Source organism: Podarcis pityusensis (genome assembly GCF_964106645.2).
Source record: "Podarcis pityusensis genome assembly, chromosome: 11".
In the NCBI taxonomy this organism is placed as follows: Eukaryota; Metazoa; Chordata; class Lepidosauria; order Squamata; family Lacertidae; genus Podarcis; species Podarcis pityusensis.
In genome coordinates, this window is record NC_138036.1 from 29,265,755 (window position 1) to 29,293,468 (window position 27,714).

Below are 27,714 nucleotides of genomic sequence, written 5' to 3' on the forward strand. Positions count from 1 at the left end.
TTTTTGTAATCAGTTTATTATCGCTGGTCATTCAGAACACATTGTTCTCTCTCTCTTGATCACCTAATACTCTGTTACCTGTAACTGATACACTGGAAACAAATAAAACTAGGCCAGTATCTAATACTTCCTTAAAACCAAAGTGCCTGTTGGGCATACTATTCTACTGTACTACATTGACTATTAAAAATTATTCATGAAATATCTGAACGTATAAAGTGCCCATTGGGTGGGCAAGCTTTTTCTGTTGAGGGCCACATTTTTCAGGGGAAATCTGTTGGGGGCCACAGCCAGTGGTAGGAAGGGCCAAAACCAAAAATGAACAGGGCCACCTCTTCTCTCTTTTTCTGCCATCTGCTTTTTCTCTCTGACATCCCCCTTTCTCCATGTCCAGTCAGGCTCTCCAGGCCAGGGACAGATCACCTTTGCAAGAGATTTGAACTGATTGCTTACAGATGACTTTTAAAATTATGCCAAGATCTAAATAATGCTTGTCGCTGGTCTATCCAGTCCTGTACTTGTCTATCCTTTAACTAGCTCTCTAAGGGCGGTGCTCACATTACTGTCTTGGAGCACAGTGAGATTGTTTTTTCTTTCTTTTCTGGTGCATTTCACATCTCTCTGCCTCAAGCTGTTCATATCAGCATGGCTTCACTGGTGACAATTTCATTTCTGTTGGTGTACACACCAGGGGGTGTTTATGGGCAGGGATGTCTTTACCTCATGCAAAGGTGTTCGTTCACACCCTGGCTAGAGGCAAATTAGAAGCTGCTTAAGAACTGCAGCCATGGTGAAGCTAGTTTGAGAGTTTGAGAAACAACTCATCAAACAGTATTATTTTATTGAAAAGTACGGGATACATAAGCATTTTTGACAATGTCATGTGAACACATTCAAAACCCAGCACTGGAAATGCAAAAATGCACAGTGTAAACACAGCTTAGATCTCAGAGAAGAGATGAAGAGATGAGCCAGCCATACTACTTACCGTAAATCCCTTGTTTGCTAGAGACACCAGGGCCTGATTTTCTCCTGGACATGATATTGGTGGAAGTGGGGAGTCTGACTTCAGTTATACAAATGCAGTCTGAATTTAAGACCTGATCTTACATACCAGTATTTCTGCATCAAAAAAAATATCATGTTAAAGCCTGTGAGAAGCTCTCTTTTATGAGCTTCAGTGTGCTGATGCTCAGTCTCTGTGCATGCAATGCAATGCACCCTCAAGCTTCTACCCATTTACTGAAGGGGGGGGATACAGAAAGGGCGAGATTCAATGACATTACACTGCATGTACATCCTGCCTCCTAGCAAGTGGCATTTATAGGATTATCTAATTTTAGCGTCACAGCAACCGTGAAGACATATACACATTTAACTGTGGGAGTAAGCACCACTGAGTGCAGTGGGAACAGGAAGCTGCCTTATACGGAGTCAGACTTATTAAACTAGCTCAATATTGCCCACACTGACTGGCGGCAGCTCACCCCAGCCAGATGGGCGGAGTATAAGTAATAAATTATTATTATTCTCCCAGCCTTACCTGGAGATGCCAGGGATTGGACCTGGGGCCTTTGGCATGCAAAGTAGATGCTTTACCACTGAGCTATGGAGTTTCAAAGTGATGCTGATGCTGCCAGCTTCTGAGTTGACAGGCAACATATAGCCCAGGGGGTCAGCAAACTTTCAGCAGGGGGCTGGTCCACTGTCCCTCAGACCTTGTGGGGGGCCCGAACTATATTTTGAAAAAAAATTATGAATGAATTCCTATGCCCCACAAACAACCCAGAGATGCATTTTAAATAAAAGCACACATTCTACTCATGTAAAAACACCAGGCAGGCCCCACAAATAACCCACAGATGCATTTTAAATAAAAGCACACATTCTACTCATGTAAAAGTATGCTGATTCCCGGACCATCCGTAGGCTGGATTGAGAAGGCGATTGGGCCGGATCTGGCCCCCGGGCCTTAGTTTGCCTACCCATGACATATGCTGTTACATCCACTACATCTTGGGTAAGGGAAAAAGCACTTCTGCTCATGAGAGGCTTAAATGCCCAACAGAGATGATGGGCAACCATTCAATGATTTATTTTATTTTTCACGTGTTTCACTGCTCTCCCAGCTGCATAAAAAGACCATTAAATTGTTTTTTTAATGAATATTATAATGTAGACATATCCCTATCAGACATAGTAAACCACATTTTATCACTCCCCTTCAGCAATTAAAAACCTCAGCACAAGCCCAATCAAAACAAATTATCGGTTGCTGCCAGTCTAGACAATATGCGTGATTGAGGCTGCATGCCATCAAAAGCTTTCCGAAATAATAAAAAAGGAACATTGTACTTGCTACCAAGCGCTTACAAAGTATCAGCTCTGGGGGCGGAAGGTCTCCCAGGAAGGAAAGAGGGAGCGATAACACGCCTCCTTATCATTTGTATGGGTATGTGGACAAATCTCAAGTTCCACTTTTCGTGACGAACAACATTTGCCTATGAAGTACGACGTCCTCTGGGAGGAACAGATTAAAAAGTCCAGCTTTGTGTGCGCGCGCACACACGGAGGGCAATGGAATACTGGAAACTTTCCAAATTTGCAACTAGTGGAATTGGAAACAAGCAAGCTGATTAAAACACTCAAATAATTACGGCGTGCTCCCCCCACCCCCGGCCACAGAGCAAAAGTTGGAGGAGCGAAAGGGGATTAAGTGGCTGAGGCGACACAGCCAGCCCTCGGGATCTGCCAGCGCCTGGGTTGGATTTCCTCGCCCTCCTTCCTACTCCGCGGCCGCCGCGCGCGGCCCCTTGGAGTCTCCCAAAGTCGCCTAACCGAAACCTCGGCAGCCTTAGCGCTCTGCTTTCCCAATGGGTCCGGAGCAGTCCCGAAAGAGCGCCGGATGGCAGCGCCGGGTGGATGTTCCGCGCCCACCAGAGGAGGCGCGGCGCTCTTCCCCGCCCTTTCCAAACACATAAACAACAAGGCTTGTTGGGATGGGAACGAGCTCGATATGGAGATTCGTTCCCAACCTCGAGCTCTGCCTATCTAGGTCGCCTAGACAGCAAAGAGAAAACACATTCCTGGAGGTGAAGCAGAAGCTTTAGGGGTTCGATGCCACCCAGGCTGTGGGCAGGGGGGTTGGACTGGATGACCCTCGGGGTCCCTTCCAGGCCAGCTCTAAACTTCTGTGATTATAACACTGCAGGAGGAAGAGGAAGACTGGCTTTAACATATATATATATAAAGAGAACTGTGCTCATCCTTGCGACACGTTTCCTTTATTTCGACATTTGCACATTTCGAGTTGGACTGGAACAGCCCGCCGCCTCCGGGCCAGCCAGGGAAGGCCCAGAGGCCTCATTACAGAAACAGGGGAGGGCAAAGGTTCGCGACAAAGTTCTCCAGCGCGCCCGTGTGCGCTCGCGGGACGCCGTAAGGGCTCCGTCCGAGCTGGGTAAGGAGCCTCCGGGTGGGGAGAAGAAACGGTGAGGAGCCCGTTGGGTGTTGTTGGCGGAGGAGTCTTCCCGACTCGAAAAAACGGGGTCCCGCTGCGGCTGTTTTGGTTTCTCTTGGGCTGAGCGGGCGGCAGCGTCGCTCTTCCTCGCTCAGGAGGAAGGAGGTCCCGGGCGCGGCGGCGGCGGCGCCCCCTCCTCCTCCGACCACGTCATGGGGTCCTCTCCTTCGCGGGAGCAACAGTTCCCGCGCCCTCCGTCTCCCACAGACACGCTCGCTCGCGCCAGGGTGGGTGGGGGAGGACAGCGAGGAGAAGGAAAACTGCGCGGCGGCGGCGGCTCTGAGCCACTAAGCCAGAGGCAAACATCTGCCTGACTTCACAGCAGCCGCTGGCACCGCCGGGACAGACAGGGCCGGTGCGCTCTCGTAAGTGGCGCGTTCGCTGCTCAGGAGGGAAAGAAACTTTTAGATGTCGTCGTTGTTTGCCCGCCTTTCTTGCCTTGCTCTGAGGCAGCGGGAGGCGAGTGCCCTGAGGAAGCCGCTCGGAGTGCGGGGCGGCGGCGGCACTGAGGGAAGGGCAGAGGGAGGAACTGGAACTGTTTGCCTCAAGAAGGAAGCGGCAAAGGGCGGGCGAGGAAGCGCGCGCGAGGTCCTCGCGGTTGGCTTTGGGGCTCAGGAGAAGGCGCAGCCTCTCAGCCCCTTCATTCCTCCCGCGGCAGAGCTCGGCGCCGCCAACTTGTGCAGGGACGACGCCCGGGAAGCCCCATGTCCTCTGGACAAGCAGGCACGTACAGGAGGAGGTCGACTTCCGAGTAATTTCTGCCAAGTGCCTGTGCAGTTGATCGCTCGTGCCTGCCGTTCGCTTCCCCCGCTGGCTAACAACAACCCCGCGTGGAGTTGAGGCGGAGCTCTGGCAAAGAAAGCAAGGGCCGGCCGGCTCGCCCCTCCCTGAGATCTCGCTCGGATGGTTGCTTACATTCCTTCCCCTCTCAGTTGGGCATGCGGTGCTCAGTTCTTGCAGAGGAGCGAGCAGACAGGTAAGGCTGGGGCGCTTCACGTGACCGCAGGAGATGCTGCTTTCCCTTCCAGAAGCTTGCTCTCGCTGCACAAGTTTCGCGTCACTCCCATCTTGCATTGTGCAAGCATCCGGCTAGCATCAAACTGAAACTTTGCCGTCCTGGGAGGGCCAGACCCGAGAGGTTGCTTGGAGTAGAGTCGTCCTCTGTGGGATGAAGGGAAGCTTGCTGCCTTTCAGTAGCCAAAGGTCCTTGCTTTTATTGACCGAGTGATGGGCAGACAATCAACAGGTGCAGCTTCAGTTCTTGCTGATTCTTTATTGGTCTCTCCTGCGGTTGCTAAAGGTGCAAGTCCTCAATCTTTATAAAGAGTCATTCTCTTAAATTTTAAGGGGCCACTCAAGGGAGTTGCATTTGGCACTTTGGGTGGGAGTGGGGGTGGGGGTGTACTGAACTCAAGTGTGCAATGCTTCAAGCTGTCCAGCACCTAAGTGTGGTCACGCCAATCCTCTGCCCACCTGTGTAAGGATTGTGTTGACAAATTGCAGACCGTGTGCTACTAAGATGGCAACTTTGCATTTATTGTCATGCAGTAACAGACAATAAGAGGACAGGTCTCTGCCCCAAGGAGTTCCCCCCAAGGAGTCTAAAATTTCACCTAGGGGAAAAACCTAGAGAATTGGCTTACAGCTGCTTACAGCTAAAATATTGTTAATGTGCGTCTTTGGAGACTGTGAGCAGTTTTCTTGATGGAAAAGGTAAACCACTCAAATCCTGCAAAAGGTGCTCCATAAAGAGAACAAAACCCAAAGGGCTAATACTTTATAGCACAGTGGACAAGAGCACTCCAGTAACAATGAATTACCGATTTTTTAAGTTGATGAATTCATCAGTTCAACTTCACAGTCTGAAAAAATAGTGAGGATTTTTGTTTATAGCTCATAGAAGATGATGGCCCATTTCATATGTTATGATCCACATGTTCAATGAGCACATGTGGAAGGGCAGGTTCTGGCCGCTGTCTACACCTGTTAACTGAATGTGTGAACAGGACTTCCACACATGCTGCTTTATGTACAATGAGCCTGTTCTGGAATTCAGTGAAAACACAAATGGGGAGCGACTAGACCCTGCTGTCATTTCCACCCCTTCCCATCCATTGGTGCATTAATTACATATCAAAAGACTATTGTGTCTAAGTCTGTAATCCTATAATCATGTGCACACTGACCAGGAAGAAAACCTATTTTCACTGAGTGGGTCACGTTTCTAAGTACATATCTGCATTTTCCAGTTTTATAAATTTCATGATTTTTGACCTCTTGATCCAAGTAGCAGTTGCCTGCCCCACCGCAGTAGTTTGTTGTTGATTTTAGTAGAGGAGTTCTGGAGTTTTGAAGGCAAAGTCCTCCTTGTTGTAAGATAATCAAAGGCACAGGGTAATGATGTTTCTTGTTGAAAGAGCTTGACCCCTGGCTTTCTGTGTAGTGTATTGTGAGTAAAGTAATGTTCAGGGGAACTAAATAAAGAAAAGAAAAAAGGTATGCCTAGCTGTTGAGAAAAGGCAGCTGTTGTGTCATCTTTTTAAAAGCTTTTTCTGAACGAGTGGAAGATGTTGTAGACAAGTTGCACAATGGAGTTGAATTAGAAGCCTCCTAATTGTGAGAATGAATTAGGAAAAAGCCAGAAAAAAACTGCTTAGATAAATGGTGAGATTACGGTCTTGGAGGCTTTTAGCGTGATATTTATAAGACATGTTGGAAAGAACAAAAGTGTGCCTTGGTGTATGATAGGCATATGGACTAGTTACGTAGCTGCAGTCCTATGAATATTTAAGTGGGAGAAACCCCCCACTGAGCACAGCAGGGCTTAAAGGTAAAGGTAAAGGGACCCCTGACCATTAGGTCCAGTCGTGACCGACTCGGGTTGCGGCGCTCATCTCGCTTTATTGGCCGAGGGTGCCAGCGTACAGCTTCCGGGTCATGTGGCCAGCATGACTAAGCTACCTCTGGCGAACCAGAGCAGCGCACAGAAACACCGTTTACCTTCCCGCCGGAGCGGTACCTATTTATCTACTTGCACTTTTGACGTGCTTTCAAACTGCTAGGTTGGCAGGAGCAGGGACTGAGCAACGGGAGCTCACCCCATTGCAGGGATTCGAACCACCGACCTTCTGATCGGCAAGTCCTAGGCTCTGTGGTTTAACCCACAGCGCCACCCGTGTTACTTAGCTGCAATCCTATGGATATTTAAGTGGGAGAAACCCCCCACTGAGCACAGCAGGGCTTACTTCTGAGTAAACAGTTAGAGTTATGCTAGAGAGGTCCTTCTGACATCGAGGTTCTGTAATTCTCAAATACAACAGCAAAAGAAACGGCAGCATGCCGTCAGGCAGGGTGCTACACAGAATTGCAGTAAATATTGTCCCTTGCTTAAAAGCACTAACATAGAATATTATCATTGCAAGAGTTAGATTTAGGTAGGTAACTGTGTTGGTCTGACACAGTTGAAATATATAAAAAAGAAAGAAAAAATTGTCCAGTAGCAGCTTAGAGACCAACTAAGTTTGTTCTTGGTATGCACACAAAAGCTTATACCAAGAACAAACTTAGTTGGTCTCTACATTGCAAGAGTTTGTTATTTAGGTTTGTGCACAGTGAGACTTTGCTGTAATGGACAGCACTCCCCCTCTCACACTACCCAGTGCAGTCCCCTCTTTTCTCCCAAAAGGTGCCCACAAGGGTTGGGGAACCCTTTGGAACAGTATTTGTGGTATTGTGGAGAGGGCAGCAGTAGGTAGGCGGAATGGGTGGATTGGCAACAAAAAATGGATGCCCTGCCCTGCTTCACACTTTCCACTACTGCACCACCAACAATGGATCACACAGACTAGGCTTTGCAATTTCCTGTAAAATGACACTGGTTTATGTCCTCCAGTGCTTGCAAGTTATTACCCAAGTGGCATTTTTAACTTGGTGTGGTTAAATGGAATGAATTTTAGACTTAGGAACCATGGACTCATTAGGTAGTCGTTACCTTGACAGCTTCAGTTCCCACCTACAATTTTGCTATGTTGAGAGCATAGACAAGTCAACAACTGCAATATGCTTTTGGATATCAAGAGTACTTTGCAACATAAATGATTTGGCATTGAAACATTTTTCCTATCTGGAACTTAAAGTTAACTTTTCTGATGAATGGTCCCTATAATAAAAGGGCACGGGGTTGTGTTGTGTTTTTTAACGCACCATGAACTGAACATCCAAGACTGTCACCTAAGTCTAATTAATTACTGCTGTTAACCATAATTGATTCAATTAATCACTTCCTGGCTTTTGAAACTTCAGAATTTTAATTGTAACTTGTCACTTGGGAAGGATGCATGCAATCTTTTTTAGAATAATTTTCACACAGATACAAATTCATATACACCACCAGCTTTACTTTGTCACTAGAAGATGAACCATGGAATTAAAAAACAACAATCCTGCACTGTATATCACTAGTATTTCAGTGACTTCAGCTGAGTAACTGAATTATAAACCTTTGCTTTGCTCCCATTCTTTCATTTTCAAGTGACTCCACTGTCTACACGAAGCTGCTTCACTGGTCTGTCGCTAGTCCAGCAATATCTGTTTGTAACTGAATCTCCAGGGTCTATCTCAGCTCAGAAGCCTGACATCTTTTTAACAGGAATTGCCAGGGATTTAACATGGATCCTTGTGCATTCAAAGCATGTCCTACCACTGAGCTGTGGATTGCTTCTTAATGCCCTTATAGCTGTGCTTTTAATAGCAGCTTAATGTGCACACATTAGCAGGTGATAAAGTTTCTCCATGTTGTTAAAAAGCTTTGCCTGATGATTTTGCACATCAAACACAAGAGCAGATTAGGTTGTTTTTCTTCTTCTGCTCAATTCCTAGCTATGAACAAAAGTAGAAAAAGATTTCAGTTCATTTGTGGTAAGTGGTAAGATGTAGCTGGATACTTCTTGTATGATAATTTGAACTTTAAGTAAATCTTAATTACTGTAAACCTCATCTTAAAAAAGAACTGCTATTATAGCCCACAACTAGGTGCTAATTACATTTTTACTGTTGTCTGCTAACATCCCTGTGTTCTGACCTGCAGCACTGACACACTCAGTTTCCATTGCCAAATCTTTTTTTTTCAAAGTAAGAATTGAGCTGAATAAAGTTGCACACAGACTTTGTAAGAAAAGAACCTAAATTTGCAGGAAAGTCATATTTGTCATTTGCAGATCTTAACTGTATTCTTTGGCTTTGCACTATTTGAAATCTGTATGCTTAACAATCTAGGGTTGCAGTCCTGTACAGTGGTACCTCAGTTTACAAACTTAATCCGTTCTGGAAGTCTGTTCTTAAACCGAAACTGTTCTTAAACCGAGGCACGCTTTCCCTAATGAGGCCTCCTGCCGTCGGTGCCCTTCCACTGTTCAGATTCTGTTCTTAGACCGAGGTAAAGTTCTCAAACGGGACACTATTTCCGGTTTTGCAGGGTTTGTAAACTGAATCGTTCTTAAACGGGACTGTTCTTAAACCAAGGTACCACTGTACATACTTCCTTAGGAGTAAGTCACTGTGACCTCAGTGGAACATACTTATGGGTAGATATGCATAGAATAGCACTGCCAGGATGGCATTAATGTAGTTTTCACTTTTTGAGAACCAGAAGATTTAGTGGTGTGTGAAAGGAGGAGGGGGAGTTACATAGTATTACGCAGAGCTGTAGCTGCAGGGGTGGGAGGGCTATCCGGGTTTTTTGCCCCGGTGAAGCCTCCAAAGGGGTGCCATTGAGGCTCCCAACTTGTGTGTGTGTGTACGCAAATGTGTGTGGTGTGTGTGCCAAACTGGGTCTTCGACTCGGGTGGAATAAAGCCTGGTTTCACCCCTGGTATTATGCCTCACATTGAACAGGAGGGCTTTTGAGAGGGAGGATGGAACCACACATTGCAAGGGAAACAGGATTCCAAAAGTGGAGCAAGCAAGAGGTGGGTGCTTAATCCTTTCCCCATCTGCTGATTCTATGTTGTGAATGCTTGCCAAGCAATTTTTAATCTCCTGTTCTCAAGCTGGTATTCCAAAACTAGAGACAAACCTGACCGATGAGGGAGAAATCAGCCGGTGGTGGGGGTTGTGCAGGTACAAGAGAGTATAGATTCACATCCACTCCAGACATTTAGAGCACAGTGACTTCCCCCAAAGAATCCTGCAGTTTGCTAAAGGTGTGTGGAACTGTAGCTCTGTGAGAAGTAAACTATGGTTCCTAAGGTGCTTTAAATGTATGGTATTAAGGGCAGTTCGAAAGCATGTCAAAGTGCAAGTAGATAAATAGGTACCACTCCAGCGGGAAGGTAAACGGCTTTTCCGTGCGCTGCTCTGGTTTGCCAGAAGCAGCTTAGTCATGCTGGCCACATGACCTGGAAGATGTACGCCGGCTCCCTCGGCCAATAAAACGAGATGAGTGCCGCAACCCCAGAGTCGGCCACAACTGGACCTTATGGTCAGGGGTCCCTTTACCTTTACCTTTATTAAGGGCTGTAGAACAGGCAGAGGGCCTTCTTGGTACAGTGGTGCCTCGCAAGACGAAATTAATTCGTTCTGCGAGTTTTTTCGTCTTGCGAATTTTTCGTCTTGCGAAGCACGGTTTCCCAAAGTCTTCAAAATCACCAAAGTCTTCAAAAACCTCAAAAAAGGCTACCACACCGCGTGCTATGAGTTGCTCCTCGAAGTCACCCTGGGTATTAACGGTTTTAAGAAAAAGGAAACAAACTTGCAAGACGTTTTCGTTTTTCGTCTTGCGAAGCAAGCCCATAGGGAAATTTGTCTTGCGAAGCAACTCAAAAAACGAAAAACTCTTTCATCTTGCGAGTTTTTCGTCTTGCGAAGCATTCGTCTTGCGAGGCACCACTGTACTGGCACCCGCCCTGTGGAACGCCATCAGATGTCAAAGAAATAAACAACTATCTGACCTGAAGGCAGCCTTGTTTAGGGAAGTTTTTAATGTTTGATGTTTTATTGTGTTTTTAATATTCTGTTGGGAGCTGACCAGCTCTGTTGGGTGGGGTATAAAATAATAATAGTAATAATAATTTTATTTATTATGTAGCTAACTAATTCCCACTCCTAGTAGACCTATTGAGATTAATGGACTCTTAAATTAGTCATTTCCATTAATTTCAATAGGTCTTCTCTGAGTAGGACTAACATTGGCTACAACTGTGAGAACCTTTAGATTGTAAATAAACTGTCCTTCACTTGCTGATACTCCCACAAAAACGACTCCCTCCTTTTTTGGCAAATATGAGTTGAATTTGCAGGCGTGTCTGTCTCTCTTAAGGAGAGGGTTTTATGGGCAATTTGCTCTGTACATGTGTGACTGTGTTATACACACACACACACCCCACGTACGCACACAGTGTGTTATGGTAATGCTGGCGCAAACCTTATGGGCGCAGCTCCTGCATGTGAAAGAGTATCTATAGGGTGGAACAGAACCTTCAGCGTGTTTGCCTGCTCGTTTCCATTGACTGACCACACCATGTATTTAAAGCACTGTTAACACCACTTTCAATAATTCTTTGCTTCCCCCAAAGAATTATGGGAACTGCAGTTTCTTAAGGCTGCTGAGAGTTATTAATAGGCCTCTCACAGAGCTACAGTTCCTAGCATCCTTAACCAACTGCAGTTGCCAGGATTCTTTGGGGGGAAGCCTATGAAGTGGTACAAGAGTGCTTTAAGCATGGGTGGAGAGCTAGATAAGGATATGAATATGCCCACAGGCTTCCTGTTCCTTTTAAACGCTCTGCCAAGATTCAAGTGTGCATTTGGGTGAGGGTGAGAGAAAAATTCAGACTTCCGTATGCCCTGTGATCAGTCTCTGTGCCCATTTGTCAGTTCCTTTGTCAGTTTGTTTAATTTATAATTTGGGGGACAATTCTAAATATTAAAAACCTTCTTTCCTTCTGTTTGTAAACCGAGTGAACACGTAGGACTTTCAATAAAATGTTGCAGGGTGGCATCTTCAAATATCTGAAGGGCTGTCCCATGGGAAGCAAGCAAGCTTGTTTTCTGATGATCTAGGGGGTAGGACCCAAACTCATGTATTCAAATTAAAGGAGGTTCCAACTAAACATTGGGAAGAACTTTATGATGGTAAGAACTGTTTGACAGTGGGAACGGACTGCCTCCTTCATTAGAGAAGTTTTTAAACAGATGTTGGGTGGCCATTTGTCAGGAATTCTTTAGCTGTGATTCCCGCATTGTTGGGGGATGGACTAGATCACCCTTGGGATCCCTTCTAACTCTCCAGTTCTATGATTCAATGAATCCTCTTGCTTTGGGTTGCAGCCAGAGAGCCACACTGCCTTTCAGGATACTTCATTCCATTACCACCCCCTCTGGTTTTCCATATCACAAAGAATCTGCCAACATTCTGTGGCCATTAAGTATTCTTAGTCCTCATCAGGCTGATTTTGAGCTACTTCCCCAATTTCTAAAAATATTTTTGCAAATGTTAGGGTTTCTCAATAACCTCCCTTAAGTGTGCGGATGTTGCTATTTTGGCAACATAAAAAAAAAGGCATTTGGAGAATAGAGTTCACTGTTCCTATATATGATTGGCTGTCTGAAGGAATTAAGGGATATGTTGCAGAAGAAAATTCTTAACTGTTAATTAGTTGATTATCTGAATGAAATTGCCCAGTTGATCATTTGAAGGAATCAAGGGACAACTTAATCATTAATAATGGAAATGAACCAAGAGACTGTTGTAGCCATGGCAGTAATCTTTTCCTATAGTTAATTGAATATTGCAAATTGATTTATGATCATGAAGGTTTAATTAGATTTGAGTAGTGGAAACAAGAAAATAGATTCATATTTTGTCTCAAGGAGGCGGAAAACTGGAAAGCAAATTCAGGCAATGATGTAAATTATAGTTCTTAATTTAAAGGAAATAAAGAAATTTTGCAACCAGGATGATATTTTAAAAATGTTTTTAAATATTTTTTGCTGATATTTTTAAATATTTCTTGTAAACTGCTTTATATTACAATCAAGTGGCATATAAAGTTTGTTGAAATAAAATAGGCACACAAGATGGTTTCTTCCTGCTTTTCTTATACCCCCATAACTTATGATTTCTGTTACTCTTCTTATTTTTATTTTTGTGTGTTTTAAGCACTAAACAAATAATAAACATTTTTAAAATAATAATAATGCAATGTTAAATTTAAAAGTTAAGATTTAATGTTAGCATGGTGTCAGCTTGTGCAAGTAACTGTGACAGAAGGAAACTTTAGTCTAAGACAAGCCAGATACTTTTTTTTATTTGTCTAGGGAAGGGTGAAGAAAAAAATTCTAAAAGCTGTCTTATGCAACATAATCCATCATGCTCTTTGAAACACCAAAACAAAGATACTAATGATAGGCTGCCAGGTTGAAATTCCAGTGCGAGTCGCAGAGAAGTTGAAGTATCCAAAAAAATGAATACTTGTTTTTAAAAGGCATAAATGTTATGTGGTATTGACCAAATGATGAGGAAGCAGTATTTTTCAAGGCTGCAGTGTGTACACACTTTCCTAAGAGTAAGCTCCATTATACTCAGTGAGACATATGAGTAGATGTGTGCAATTCAGAAAGTAGAAAACTGGATTGAATGAAAAGTTACTGTTGCTTGAAACTTTAGAAGTGTGTTCTATACTGTTATACAAAACTAATGAAAACAGATAACACTGAGGTATTGCCTAAAGCATTGCAGCACCACCCCAAGCATGTTTACTCAGAAGGAGTGACTCCCACTAAGTTCAGTTGGACTTAATCCCTGTTAAGTGTGTTTAGGGTTGCAGCCTTCTTGGCTGATAATTAGTTGGAGATTTTACAATCCATAGTGTTCCCACAGTGGCTGACCATATGCCCATGGAAAGCCTGCAAGCTGGACACATGCCGACTCTGCCCACATGCAATTCCCAGCAACTGGTATTCAAAAATAGCTTTGACTTCCATGAATTTTTCCAATCCCTTTTTAAATCATCCAAGTTGCTGGTTATCGCTGAACTACTGTTGGAGCGAGTTCCATAGTTTAGCTGCAGTGCATGAAGAGGTACTTGTTTATATATATCCTGGATCTTCCAGCGTGGATGTCCACGATTTCTAGCGTTATGAAAGGGAGAAAAACTTTACCCACTTTCTTCATAATTTTCTAAACTTCTGTTATGTCACTTTTCCCTCACCTATTCTCAAACTGAGAAGCCCCAACACTGCAGCCTTTCCTCATAGGAGAGTTGCTCCATCTTATTATTTCGTTTGCCCTTTTCCAAACTCTTTCCAATTCCACAGTACTGCTTTTTAGGGATGCCGGTGACGCTGTGGGTTAAACCACAGAGCCTAGGACTTGCCGATCAGAAGGTCGGCGGTTTGAATCCCCGCGACGGGGTGAGCTCCCGTTGCTCGGTCCCTGCTCCTGCCAACCTAGCAGTTCGAAAGCATGTCAAAGTGCAAGTAGATAAATAGGTACCGCTCCGGCGGGAAGGTAAACGGCGTTTCCGTGCACTGCTCTGGTTCACCAGAAGTAGCTTAGTCATGCTGGCCACATGACCCGGAAGCTGTACGCCGGCTCCCTCAGCCAATAAAGAGAGATGAGCGCCGCAACCCCAGAGTCGGCCACGACTGGACCTAATGGTCAGGGGTACCTTTACCTTTAACCGGAACTGTACACAGAACTCCAAATGTGGCCACACCATTGATTTGCATAATGCCATTATGATATTGGCAGTTTTATTTTCAATTCCTTTCCTAATGATCCCTAGCATGGACTTTGCCTTTTTCACAGCTACCACACACTGGGTCAACATCTTCATCGGTTATCCAGTCTGACCTCAAGGTCTTGTTCCTGGTCAGTCATCACCAGTTCAGACCCCATGAACATGTGACCTTAAGGTTTTCCGCCCCAACATGTATCACTTTACACCTGTTTACATTGAATTCCATTTGCCATTGTACTGCCCATTCACTCAATTTGGAGAGGTCCTTTTGAAGCTCTTTTTACCATCTCCTTTTGTTTTAATGACCCTGAACAATTTAGTATCGTCAGCAAATCTGGTGACCTCGCTACTCACTCCTAACTCTAGATCGTTCATGAACAAGTTAAAGTTGCAATGCCAATCCTTGAAGGACTCCACTCTCTCTATCTCTCCATTTGGAGAACTGTCCATTTGTTCCCATTCTCTGCTTCCTGCTACTTAACCAATAACTGATTCACAAAAGGACTTCTATTATTCCATGATGGCTAAGCTTACTCAGGAGTCTTTGATGAAGTTCCTTGTTGAAATCTTTTTGAAAGTCGAAGCACACCTTGCCTCATCACAATCTGTGTGCTACTTCATGTAAAAACACAGAAATGTCTTTGTTGCACCAAACAGTAAAATGTAGGCCAGAGCCATTGTCCACATGATGTATTTATGTATTTGAAGTCTAAAAGCTATTTCCCAAAGTAGAGTTCACAGTGGCATTCAAAATTCAGATTGTTATGTCAGTGCAGGAAACTATTTTAAGACATCTTAACCCCCTTTTTCTTTGACCTTGACAGAAAGAAGTGTTTTTCCTTCATACTTGCATAGAATGGCTGCATACTTGAAAAGAGAGATTGGTCTAGAGCAGAGCTGATACAAATATGGGAAAGAACTATTTGGATGTAACCCATCAGTTTACATGGTGACTGCAAAGTATCCTACAACCCAGCACAAAGGGAACAGGATACAGAGAGATACAAAAGGTAGGTCTACAAATGCGGTGGGTCTAAACTCTCTAGAATCCTCTTTGAAATTGAAGTTGGGGTATTCAAACATCAGACAGCTTTCCAGGTCATGTGGCCAGAATGACTATACCACTTCTGGTGCAACGGGTCACTGTGACGAGTGCCCAGTGCGCACGAAACACTGTTTACCTTCCTGCAACAGCGGTACCTATTTATCTACTTGAACTGGTATGCTTTTGAACTGCTAGGTTGGAAGGAACTGGGACAGAGCAACAGAAGCTCACCCCGTCACATGGATTTGAACATAAAATGTCCGGGTGCCAGGATAGCACCTGATGTTTCCACCATCTGAAGGTGCATGCCTGGGGATCCTTGGATCTTGACTGTTTTCCCACGATAGCAACACATCCTATAGAATTCTCTCTGTTATATTTTATCAGCACAATCAGAATGAATTTCAGGAACCAAAAAGCTGTATTGAAAAATATGACTTTCAAGTCGTCTGGCCCAAAAATGGCAACTAAGCATTATGTTTTGGTGAGGTTAACCCTGGTTTAAGGGGCCATTTGGCACCTAGCTGAGTTTCTAACACTGCTTCTGTCTGCTGCATGTTGCTTTTCTTGAAATGAAACCAGCATGTCCAGACTCATGACAGCAGGAATAAACCTGTTTGGGGGTGACTCAGAGATGTTTGGAAACAACAGGAAGGCGAGCTAACAGGTTTGAATTTTGTTGGCCCATTGTGAGTAAACACGCAATTAGGAGAGGAAAGTAGCTATGTGGAGGCTTCTTGTTAACTGAAAGTTAGCTCTATAAGCAGAACCCCTTATAGTTCTGGTATATTGCCTTTACATGGAAGTTTCCTGTGTCCAGTGCTGCATTGGGAACTCCAGAATGCTTACAGCCTGTGCAGTGAGCCATTCGTGCAGGGAGGAAAGAGTGTATGACTCAATTTCCTTTGCTTTGTATAAATCCCAACAGGGAAAGGCCAAACTATAGGCTTCCTCAGCCCTCAGTCCTTGGTAAACTTGCATGACTACAGCACAAGCATATTAGTCATGCCCTTGAAATGAATAAAATTGGGTAGGCCAAGGAAGCAAAAGAACCATAATGGTAATAATGAAATTGGAAGATGACATGCTTAGCTCTAGAGTTGCGAGGCTTTCCTGTTAGTATTGTCAACCCCTGAGTGTCAGTGTTGAGACCTTGTAAAGGCTAAAAGTGATTTGTAGGCAACAGAATGTAAAAAGTGAGATAAGCCCAGTCCTAGCTTGAAACAAGGCCTTGTGTATGTACTGTATATATGCAGAAGCATCTCCAGGTAATTAGGTATCTCCGTAGACCTGGAATAAACAAGACAAATTTATAATTTTTAGCAAGGATTTAATAATCCTTTAGCACTTCTTCTCCTCTCCCGTATAAATTGCATTCTAAATGTGGCAGGGAGAAAAGACATGAAGCTTTTTTTTTTTGGCAGCATGACTGAAATCCATAAAACTGCTATAGACACAAGCAACATGAAATTTGCAGTAAGGTAAAGGTAAAGGTAAAGGTAAAGGTAAAGGTAAAGGTAAAGGTAAAGGTAAAGGTAAAGGTAAAGGTACCCCTGCCCGTACGGGCCTGTCATGACAGACTCTAGGGTTGTGCGCTCATCTCACTCTAGAGGTCGGGAGCCAGCGCTGTCCGAAGACACTTCCGGGTCACGTGGCCAGCGTGACGACGCTGCTCCGGCAAACCGGCACCAGAGCAGCACACGGAAACGCCGTTTACCTTCCCGCTATAAAGCGGTACCTATTTATCTACTTGCACTTAAGGGTGCTTTCGAACTGCTGGGTGGGCAGGAGCTGGGACTGAACAACGGGAGCTCACCCCGCTGCGGGGATTCGAACCGCCGACCATGCGATTGGCAAGTCCTAGGCGCTGAGGTTTTACCCACAGCGCCACCCGCGTCCCTTTTTGCAGTAGATTTGCTTTAATCATTGTAGTTATTTCATGCTCTCCTTTTCCTCAAATAAGGACAAGTTAATTCTTGCTCGTTTATATAAACAAGAGATGCATGAAGCCTTGTCTGTCTCTCTCTCTCTCTCTCACACACACACACGGATAACCTGTACATTTGCACAAAATGTTTTGTGCTTCATTTGTGGGGGTGTGCAACTACAAGAAATCTTGCCTGGTACCAGTTGGGCTATTTAAAGATTTGTGACTCAGCTGAGGTGATAATTTGATTAAAATACTTTAATGTCACTTAGCACCTCTTGCCCAGAAAAGTATCTAAGGTGTAAATGCCTGTTTACATCATGCAGTGTGTTTCAAACTTACGTGAGAAACCAGATGGAATCCTTCAAAGAATGAGAGCCATCTTATAGCCCAACCCTACGTAGGTCTACTCAAAGTAAGCCCTATTTTGTTCAGTGAGGATTACTTACAAGTAAATGTGCTTTCAGCCCAACCCTACAAATATCTACTTAGAATATGGTCTACTGTGCATGGTGGGGTTTACTCACAGGTAAATGAGAATATAGTGGTACCTCTGGTTACAAACGGGATCCGTTCCGGAGGCCTGTTCGCAACATGAAAAGAACACAACCCACAGTGGCATGTCTCACTGCTTCTGCGCATGTGCGTGACGTCATGTTGCGCTTCTGCGCATGCGCGAGCAGTGAAACCCAGAAGCAACCCTTTCCAGTACTTCTGGGTCACTGCGGGACGTAACCTGAAAGAACGTAACATGAAGCTGATGTAACATGAGGTATGACTGTAGGATTGCATTCTTAGGCTTCAATCCTATCCTTCCTTACCTGGGAATAAGTTCTATTGAACACATTCATCTTCTGAGTTTATTCAACATGTAAGGTGGGCTAGTCCACCTCCCAAATCTCTTTCCTATTGACCTCCACAAGTTGGGGGCAACTTTGTAAATGAGGAAAAGATAAGAAGAGTCTTGCTCAATTAGGCCAAGGGTCCATCTGGTCCAGCATCCCATTCTCACAATGGCTGACTTGATGCCTATGGGGAACCCACAAGCAGGACCCGGGTGCAACAGCCCCTTCCCTTCCTCTAATTCCCAGCACATGGCATTCAGAGGCAGACTGCCTCTTGACAGTCAAGGTAGAACCTAGTCATTGTGGCTAGTAGTCTTATTTTCCATGAATTTGCTTTATCCTTCTATGGATCCATCCAAGTTGGTGGCCATCAGTACATCTTGTGGTAGCAAATTCCATAGTTTAACTATGTGATTTATGAAGAAGTGCTTCCTTTTGTTTGCCCTGAATCGTATCAACGTCCATCTCTATCCACATGCATAATCACACCAAAGGAGAGGCAAGTGATACATTCTATTCAGGCCAAAACACTTGGGGTCAAGTGAGGGGGAGAGTCCAAAAGGCCAGACAGAGAGGTCTAGAGGGCCATATTTGCCTCCACCCTGCACACCTGAGGTTCCTCATTCCTGTACTAAACACAGAAGGTTCTGATGCAAACCAGAAAACTAGTGCCTCTCATTTTGAAAGGCCAAGTGCTAAGTAGCCCTAGGATCAAGAACAGTGTAGACCCTCATTCTGTGGCTGATTAGAGATTGTGAGTTTGGAGTTAGCATGATCTCATGCATCACATAAAACCTTTTGGGAAATTGCAGCTAAATCATTATGGTTTTTCAGTACACCAGGGTTTCTGAAGATGGTGCTGTGTTTAGAATATTTTGCCTTGTAGTTAAAACTCAGCCTTCTGGGGTTTAGAAAACGAGGTGGCCTGCTAGTCCACATGATGTTAGCTACAAGCAAATATATGGCTATATCCAACACTTATTCGGGAGCTATTCAGAAATTATGTTGGTTCACCGTTTATGTATTCATCAGTCTGTTTGAGGGCAAAGCTCTCAATTTGTAATGGGTTTTGCATAATAAAGAGTGTACAATGCACCCACTGTACAGTATTTGCTGAACAAGGCATCGTGTTGCCAATCTCTGTGCATGTGTATCCTCTGCTGACGGTGTGTTTCTGAACTGTCTTTTTCAACAAATCTGTGAGGAGCTAACCCAGCTGCCTGGTGTTTCCCTTGCTGCTGACTGCATGCCCAGGCACTTCATGTGAGAGGACTCCTTTTTACAAGAAAAAGAATTCTTGAGGCTTCAGCCTTTATGCATAGTTCCATTTAAAAGCAGAGGGTTTGGCATCCTCAGTATGTTTCATCTAACAATAAATGTTTCCCGGCAATGTTGCTGCTAAAAGCAATATATTTGGGTGTGGATCACTTCATGCCTTTGTTTTCTTGTTTACAGTAACAAAATTACTGAGTTTTAGGAACACCCAGTGTTGTGTTGTCCCCCACCCCATAAATACTTCATGAAGTTGAAATATTGGCACAATTTTGTTTTATTTATTTATTGAATTTATATACCGCACTGTACCTGCAAGTATAGCATTCATCTGTTGCCCCACATGGCTGTTTTTACAAAACATTTATCTGTTAATGCTGTGATGTCCTTCAGCAACAAATACCCCTGAACTTATAGAAAAATAATATATGGGATACAGCAATTTCTGAGCGTCTCACCTGACACAGGAGGGCAATTAAAGGCATAATGAATAGAGACAACTTCCAAGAAACATGGACCCCTTTCTTTAACTATGATAATGTCCAAAATCAAAACTTTTTAATACCAATTGCTCAGTTTTCTCAGTTGACAGGTTACATTAAGTAATATGTTTGATGTTGAATGTGTACGTGTATGTCTAGAGACAATGGATAAAACAAAAACCAGCAGATGTGCTGCTGGATAAGTGTTTAATGGTTCTTGTATTTGTTTAAAAAAAACCAACCAAAAATTGTTTTTAAAATATGCACGTTGGCACATAAAAAGGAAAAGTCTTATTATTAAGGAAATGGAGAAGAAAAGTAAACCCAGATCAAAACTGTACAAAAGCACAGTATGTTAAAAATAGCAGGGTTTTTAAATGCTGCAGTGGAGGGAAAACACAACAAATAACAACTGTAATCTTCACTAATCAATTTATATAGCAGGGGTAGCCAATGTGGTGCCCCTCAGATGTTTTAGACTACCACCAGCCCCGGTCAGCATGGCCAATGTTCAATGATGAGTTGTAGCAGGAGAAAGGTACTGGCTTCTCTACCAGGGATGGAGAACCTGTAGTCTTCCAGGAACTGTTGGATTCCAACTCCCATCAGCCCCAGCCATCATGGTCAGCAGTGATGGGTTTGTGGGGGGCCATCCCTGATATATCCACAAAAAGTAATGGTAGACATGTTGGCCATTAAAAGCATCTTCAGATGCAGTGTGGGAGGTGGCAGATGTTCCTGTGAGGTGCTGTGCAGATTTCAGGTTGCCTCTTGTGAAAGAGAAATGCATTGTGGCCATTTTAGTTGGCCTACTAAGGGTATTGCGCTAATACAGATTTTGATTATTCACCATTCTTCTTTGTGAAGAGCTGGCCTATTTTACTCATTTCTTTTGAAGTTTTAGTCAATGCATCAGCAAAATCCTTTGTGCTACCTATATAGATGTTCCCCCAAACTGGTAAAATTTTAACTGTGACATTCAGCCTCCAGAGTACCAAATCTCATTCTCTTTCTTGCTTCTCCAGCAATAGCACCAGCAACACTGTTGAGAGGGGTCTGAGGAGGCTCCCTGTCAAGTGTAACTTTGCTCTTTCATCACTGAGAAGGACAGGGCAGGGAGGAGCCACAGTGGAGGAGCCTGGTTTCTGCTTCAGTCTGTCAAATCAGTGAGCACTTCACTAGTTCAGCATAGTACCCCCAGCAGATGTGGGTGGCGCTGTGGTCTAAACCACTGAGCCTCTTGGGCTTGCTGATCAGAAGGTTGGCGGTTCGAATTCCTGCAGTGGAGTGAGCTCCCATTGCTCTGTTCCAACTCCTGCCAACCTCGCAGTTTGAAAGCATGCCAGTGCAAGTAGATAAATAGGTACCACTGTGGTGGGAAGGTAAATGGTGTTTCCGTGCACTCTGGCTTTCATCACGGTGTTCCGTTGTGCCAGAAGTGGTTTAGCCATGCTGGCCACATGAACAGAAAGCTGTCTGTGGACAAACGCCGGCTCCTTTGGCCTGAAAGCGAGATGAGCGCCGCAAGCCCATAGTTGCCTTTGACTGGACTTAACTGTCCAGGGGTCCTTTACCTTTTAACCTTTTATTAACCCCAGCAGTAATTATGACAGCTGATACTTCATTTCATTTACTGGTTGGACTTGGGATTCAGGAAACAAAGTTTTGTGTAAAGTTAATGAATCATATTTAGTTGGTGATGGTTTGAGATGATCGTAAGGAACTGTAGAAGCATCCCATTAGAGCTGCAGTCTTGTTAGTGTTTGTCTCATATGTGAAAAGTATAGAATTGTGTTTAATTCCCTGCCTGTATCTTCTTTCTTTTCACAGGATGAAGAGACATAAATGCTCCTCTAATTATCCAACAAGACGGCATCTCTTGATCTTGTTTTTAACAGCGTGGCTGCTCTTGCTGCTGAAACTTCTCAGAGTGGAGCTGCTCCCTCACAAAAATATTTATTTTGTAGAACCTTTTTTAAGCACCTCATCATTTGTGAAAAACAAATACACATTTCCCCAAAAAGACACCCAGTATGAGATTAACTGTTCCTCCATATACAATCAGGATCCTGTGGAGATTGGGAAATCTTTAGAGATAAGGAGACAATCCATTATCGATTTAGATGATGAAGATGTTGTAACAATGACTAGTAACTGTCAGTTATACCGTGCAATTAGAGGATATCACCTAAAGCCCGTCTCTCTGGAAGAGGAAAAATTCCCATTAGCTTATTCTCTGGTTGTTCATAAAGATGCAATAATGGTTGAGAGGCTCATCCATACAATATACAGCAGTCAAAATGTTTACTGTATCCATTATGACAAAAAGTCCTCTAGCACTTTTAAGAATGCTTTGGATAATCTGGCCAAATGTTTCCCCAATATTTTCATTGTGTCCAAATTGGAGGTGGTGGAATATGCCCATATTTCAAGGCTCCAGGCAGATTTGAATTGCTTATCTGATTTGCTTAAGTCCTCCATCCCATGGAAGTATGTAATCAATTTATGTGGCCAAGATTTTCCTCTGAGATCAAACTTCGAGCTGGTATCTGAATTTAAGAAGTTAAATGAAGGAAACATGCTGGAGACAACCAAACCGAGTAGCAGTAAAAAGGAACGATTTACCTATCACTACGAACTTCAGAAAATGCCTTATGACATGAAGATGCCTGTGAAAACCAATATCTCTAAGGACCTGCCACCCCACAATATTGAAGTTTTTGTAGGCAGTGCCTATTTTGTGCTATGTCGAGCTTTTGTACAGCATGTCCTAGAAAGTTCTATTGCTCAAGATTTTTTTGAATGGTCAAAGGACACTTATTCGCCCGATGAACATTTCTGGGCAACCCTTGTTCGTGTTCCTGGAGCACCTGGAGGGATTTCAAGGACAGCTCAGGATATCTCAGATCTTCAGAGCAAAACTCGTTTAGTAAAATGGAATTACCTTGAAGACCATCTCTATCCTCCCTGTACTGGTACACATCTCCGTAGTGTGTGCATCTACGCAGCTGCAGAATTGAGGTGGCTTATAAACTATGGGCACTGGTTTGCTAACAAATTTGACTCAAAAGTGGACCCGGTTTTAATAAAATGTTTGGCAGAAATGCTTGCAGACCAGCAGAAAGAATGGGTTGAGTTGTCTTCTGAAAAACTTTTTATGCACAGGACATTTACAGATGTCTCATAACAATATAGCATACCTATGGTTGGACTTCTGCCATTTTTTAAAATGTGGAATTGCGGGATCGAGCCATATCACTCCTTGGAATACCTCCTGAAAGCATCTCACTGATCTGTCTCAGTGGAATTCTAGTACACTGCTAATACGTGCAATTAAATGCAAGGCTTGTTTAGATCCTTGGAGTAGAGGTAGGATTGTGGGAAGTGAGAGGCACTCTACAGCAATTCAAAAGACGAAGAAGGGCCCTGGCTTAATCCGGTAGTTCTCAATACTTTTGAACTCGGCACCCCTTTACAAATTTACTCTGCTTTCTGCCACAGGGAAACCCAAACCGTTGACCAACACAAGATGGTTCTTGCATGTTGTCATGTGTGTGCATGTTGCATACAAGGATCTATAGACAAGGAGTACCAATCCAAATCCAGCATTAGAAGAAAAAAGAGGACAACTCTGACCACGCCTACTCCAAACTATGCGCAGGGACGCATAGGTGAAACAAAGCAACCGCTATTTCCAAATCAGGTTAGGATGGTGATGTACTGTAGAACAGTCACATCCACAAATTGAATGAAGCTCAGTCCCCTGCTAGGGCCATTCAACCCACCCAGGTCTTTGCTATTGACTGTAGGAACAAGCGCCACATCTTTCTCTTAAGTTCACTCCCTCCAGGAGGAGCCCACCTCATAGGTTGATAAATGCTGGCTCAACCCATATAAGGCACTGTGTCAGATTCTACTCATGATTCTGCCTATACTGAGCCTTCATTATCTTTTATTTCGTGTGGTCATTTGACTATTCCTATGCAAAGTGATTGTAAAATGTTACCAAATCAATTGCCTCTTTGTTAAACTTCTGTGCCATGCCTTTGATTGATAATGTTATTATTTAAGCTGTTATGTCCTTCGAAGCTGGCTGAGTAGCTTTGGAATAGTGTTTCCTGGTGCTCGTGCTCCTTCTGAGCATGCTATCTACAAGATGGTCAAAAAAGATGCACACCACAGTACAGTGGTACCTCTGGTTATGAACTTAATTCTTAGTTCTGGAGGTCCGTTCTTAACCTGAGGTACCACTTTAGCTAATGGAGCCTCCCGCTGCCACCACATGATTTCTGTTCTCATCCTGGGGCAAAGTTCTTAACCCGAGGTACTACTTCTGGGTTAGCGGAGTCTGCAACCCGAAATGTTTGTAACCCGAGGTGTTTGTAACTCGCGGTACCACTGTATAGTACAGTAAAATGTTTAAATTGTAGTCTAACAGTGAGGTTCTTGTGGTGAGCATCTCTTTGAGCCAACTTGTATATATATAATTCAGCATGCATCTTCCCTGTGCAATAATAATCCTTGCCCAGAACTTGTACAAGTGTTTTTATTTCACGACATGATATACTTCTAACTGTTCAGGTATGGGGATACAGGTATCTCCCTTCTAGCTTCTGCCACCATTGTTGGAAATCCAGCATGCAAGCTGCAGTTTTAAATGTAATTCCCTTACTAGCACTGTTACTGTTAATGAGATTCTATGTGTGAGATAGCGTACCACTGTCATGGGCATCTGTTAAGACGGTGCATGGAAACATCGCTGATGACAAGATTCACTTCTTAGCCAAGCCTGTGAAAATCTTGTTAGGAGTTCTTAGGGTTTAGTTTATTTTTGCGTACTGTTTTTATACAGAGTGCTTATATAGTCAAAAGTTGCAAACATGAGCAAGGATTCCTTCTCCCCTGCTTTATCTTTGTTTCTTTGAAAGATATACGCTCCCCTCTCAATTTTACCTGTCTCATCAAAGGATCCTCCCTCCATCAAAGTTACTTCTTTCTCCATTGTGTGTTCATTTAGGTTTCTTGGATAAACTTAATAGCCTTGTACTATGTTTCCTGTAATGTAGGTGCAGGATCTGGTCTAGAAAAAACATAGCAATAAGGATGAAGTTACTCCCATTTTTAACAGCAATAATAATTATCTATAACAGGCATAGGCAAACTCGGCCCTCCAGATGTTTTGAGACTACAATTCCCATCGTCCATGATCACTGGTCCTGTTAGCTAGGGATGATGGGAGTTGTAGTCCCAAAACATCTGGAGGGCTGAGTTTGCCTATCTAGATTCTCCTACAAAAAACCCTCTTGTTTTTCTTTAAAACTTACTTGTAAAGAACATATAAATGAATGTTCACATAAATGTTTTGAAACCCCCACCCTATGATATAATATAGCACCAATATGGATAGTGACAAAAATAAAAAAATAGAGTATATGCATAAGACAATCAGGAAATGAAATCTATAGCACAGGGAATAAAATAAGTTGTCATACAAGTAAATTATACCATTTATGGACCAATGGTAAATAAGGCGTGGTCTGGTGGATGCTTTGAAAATAAGGTCTCCAAGAACCAGTGTATGTTACAGAACAATGTGTACAATCTGAGTTCCCTCAACATTTTAAAAAGTGTGTTTGAGAGATAGATAGCTTGCCTAAGAGCAATAACAAATCAATTGGACCCCTAGCTGGAAGTGGGGTTTTCCCTTTAAGGTGAAACCTTTCTTTGTATTTTCTTTATCATAATTTTATTTTGGGGTGATTATTAGGTTTTAAAAGCCAAATTAATACAGTTTTCATCTGCTTGTGCCATAATTTTGTGTAGCAGTTACTCAATGAGTAATGGTTCATTCTGTCCACTCTTCTTCCAACCCCCCAGGTAGAATATGGTAGCTATTAAAGTACAGTCAATGATGATATTGTTACTGAGATTGAGACAGATCCAGAGCAACAGACTGGGGTGTTTGTAAACCTTGGAAGGTATGGAAACCAAACCACCAGGAGCTGGAACATATTCCTTATGAAGAAGAAAAGCGACTATAGAGGTACATGAAAAAGATTTGCAAAATTATGTGTGGTGTGGAGAAACTCTGAGGGTTTTCTCCTATACTAGATTTTGAACCCGGTTGAAACCAATTGGCAGGATAGACAAAGGAAATTAGGTTTTTGACACGGCACCTAATTAATTTATGGAACTTGCTGCCACAATATGATGTCATGGTCAGTAGTTTAGTTGCCTTTGAAAGGGGGTTAGACAAATAAATGAAGCATAAGTCTATCAGTTTCTATAAAGATCCATGATGGCTATGTGCACTTTTTAAGAGGAAATAAAGTAGGCCAATGAATACCAGGTGCTTCAAGGACAGTTGCTTGTTTGTCACCTCAGCCTAGCCATTGTAGAAAATGAGATGCTGGAATAGATGACTATTGGACTAATTCAGCAGGGATCTTGCAGAGTACAACTATGTATAGTGTTACTTACTGGATCACACAAGAGAGAGAGAGTCCCTTTACAGGGACTTCTGCTACAGTGTCTTAGGTCTGCTTCATATGGATACTAAGCCGGGTGGAGAAATACATGCCACGCCAGCAATTTATTCAAACGGTTTGCCACTGCACACAATGAGCTCACTGTATGAAGCTTTTCAAGAAGCCTCATGCTACATACTGCTCTTTGCAGGGCCACTCTTGCCCTCCTTCTGTGGCACAGATAGGTTGAATCTGAGAAACATTTCTGTGTGTGCATTTTTCATGATAAATTGAAGAGGAGGAGGTTAGGTGTACCTTCTCCATGCACCAAATCTCAGCCATTCACATGGCATGAGTTGAACCCAGGTGCCAAGTGACTGGCTGGGGTTGTATTTGGGGGAAAGGGGCACGTTTAATCCTCCCCCCTTTTAATTTCTCTTGAAGACGAATAACCTTTTGCATTCAGAGCAGTTGCCTGCGTCTGAGGCACATCCCTTGCACTATTAAGCCTACCTGGAGGGAAAAGGCAGCAAGCAGCCTCCAAGTAATGGTGCCTACCCTTTGCACAAACAGAGCAAAAGGAAATGGAGAGCAGGAGAAAAGGTCATTTTCTCTCTTTCAGAGAGGATAAGGGTGGTTTTAGTCGTGCACTCTACAAAACTGGTAAAGTACCATGTTTATTGGATTATTTAAATAAAACAAATCATTGACCTCATAAAAAAAGTATTCCTTTGTCTCCTCTGTGTCGCTTCCTGAACTCCAGAACTAACAAAATAAACACAGAGGGTTGGTCACAAAGAGGATCTTATTTTGTACACATGGAGCTAGATGTCTGCTGCATGGCTCATGCAGCAAATACACTGCAGGTGTATTTGCACCTATAAGCCATTGCCTCTCTAGAGTGGTCCGTCTTACCTTTGAGAAGCCTTGTGCTCAAATAATCCTACTAGGCTAAGTGGAAATTGTATGCACCCCTCAAAACTTATTCCATAGCCCCTCTTCTACTTCCATGCTTTGTTTCCTGAGAGTCCCCTAAAGAATTTAGTGCAGCAGGTGCATAGACATAACACAACTTTTACTTTAACTCAAACATTGGATAAATCAACCAGTATAGTTTTCAGGAATTGCTCAGGAGATGGTGAAAACTATTCATTGAGCAGATGACGACAATCAGGGCTATTCTGCAGGAATTGTGACAAACGGTGGCAGCTTTGAAAATAACACACCTAGTTCTCTCTAATGAGTGTGTTTTTGTATGTGAGGTGAAGATAAAATGTCAAGCTTGTGAGAATTTTTATGCTGGGAACATCTTGCTGTTGTGCAGCATTTGGTGAACGTTGGCCTTGTTCAGGATTTTACCTGGATATTATTGTGGGAAATAATTGTAAATGCCAAAATAAATCTGATGTGAATGTGA

The 27,714-nt window shown here is 43.3% G+C and overlaps 1 protein-coding gene and 1 long non-coding RNA gene across 5 annotated transcripts; one reads left to right on the forward strand and one right to left on the reverse strand.

The window, feature by feature from the left end:
* On the reverse strand, window positions 1-4,556 carry LOC308458368. 2 transcript variants are annotated; one of them, XR_013977289.1, is made up of 2 exons: window positions 4,436-4,556; window positions 1-3,205 (listed from the first exon to the last, which is right to left on the reverse strand). It is a non-coding gene; the product is annotated as an uncharacterized lncRNA (long non-coding RNA). The 2 variants fall into 2 exon arrangements; XR_013977290.1 differs by lacking the exon at window positions 4,436-4,556 and adding an exon at window positions 4,252-4,328.
* GCNT4 (glucosaminyl (N-acetyl) transferase 4) lies at window positions 4,360-27,714 on the forward strand. 3 transcript variants are annotated; one of them, XM_080972877.1, is made up of 3 exons: window positions 4,360-4,496; window positions 15,084-15,269; window positions 21,661-27,714. In XM_080972877.1, the coding sequence occupies exon 3, from the start codon at window positions 21,662-21,664 to the stop codon at window positions 23,015-23,017; it is 1,356 nt and encodes a 451-aa protein (XP_080829003.1). In that variant the 5' UTR covers window positions 4,360-4,496; window positions 15,084-15,269; window position 21,661; the 3' UTR covers window positions 23,018-27,714. The 3 variants fall into 3 exon arrangements, with proteins under 3 accessions (XP_080829003.1, XP_080829002.1, XP_080829004.1); XM_080972878.1 differs by lacking the exon at window positions 4,360-4,496 and adding an exon at window positions 4,641-4,766; XM_080972876.1 differs by lacking the exon at window positions 15,084-15,269 and having other exon boundaries at window positions 4,374-4,496.

Coding starts and splice junctions, on each gene's coding strand:
- GCNT4 (XM_080972876.1), top strand. CDS start 4,459: ATGCGGTGCTCAGTTCTTGCAGAGGAGCGAGCAGACAG. Junction 4,497..21,660: donor GCAGAGGAGCGAGCAGACAG/GTAAGGCTGGGG, acceptor TTCTTTTCACAG/GATGAAGAGACATAAATGCT.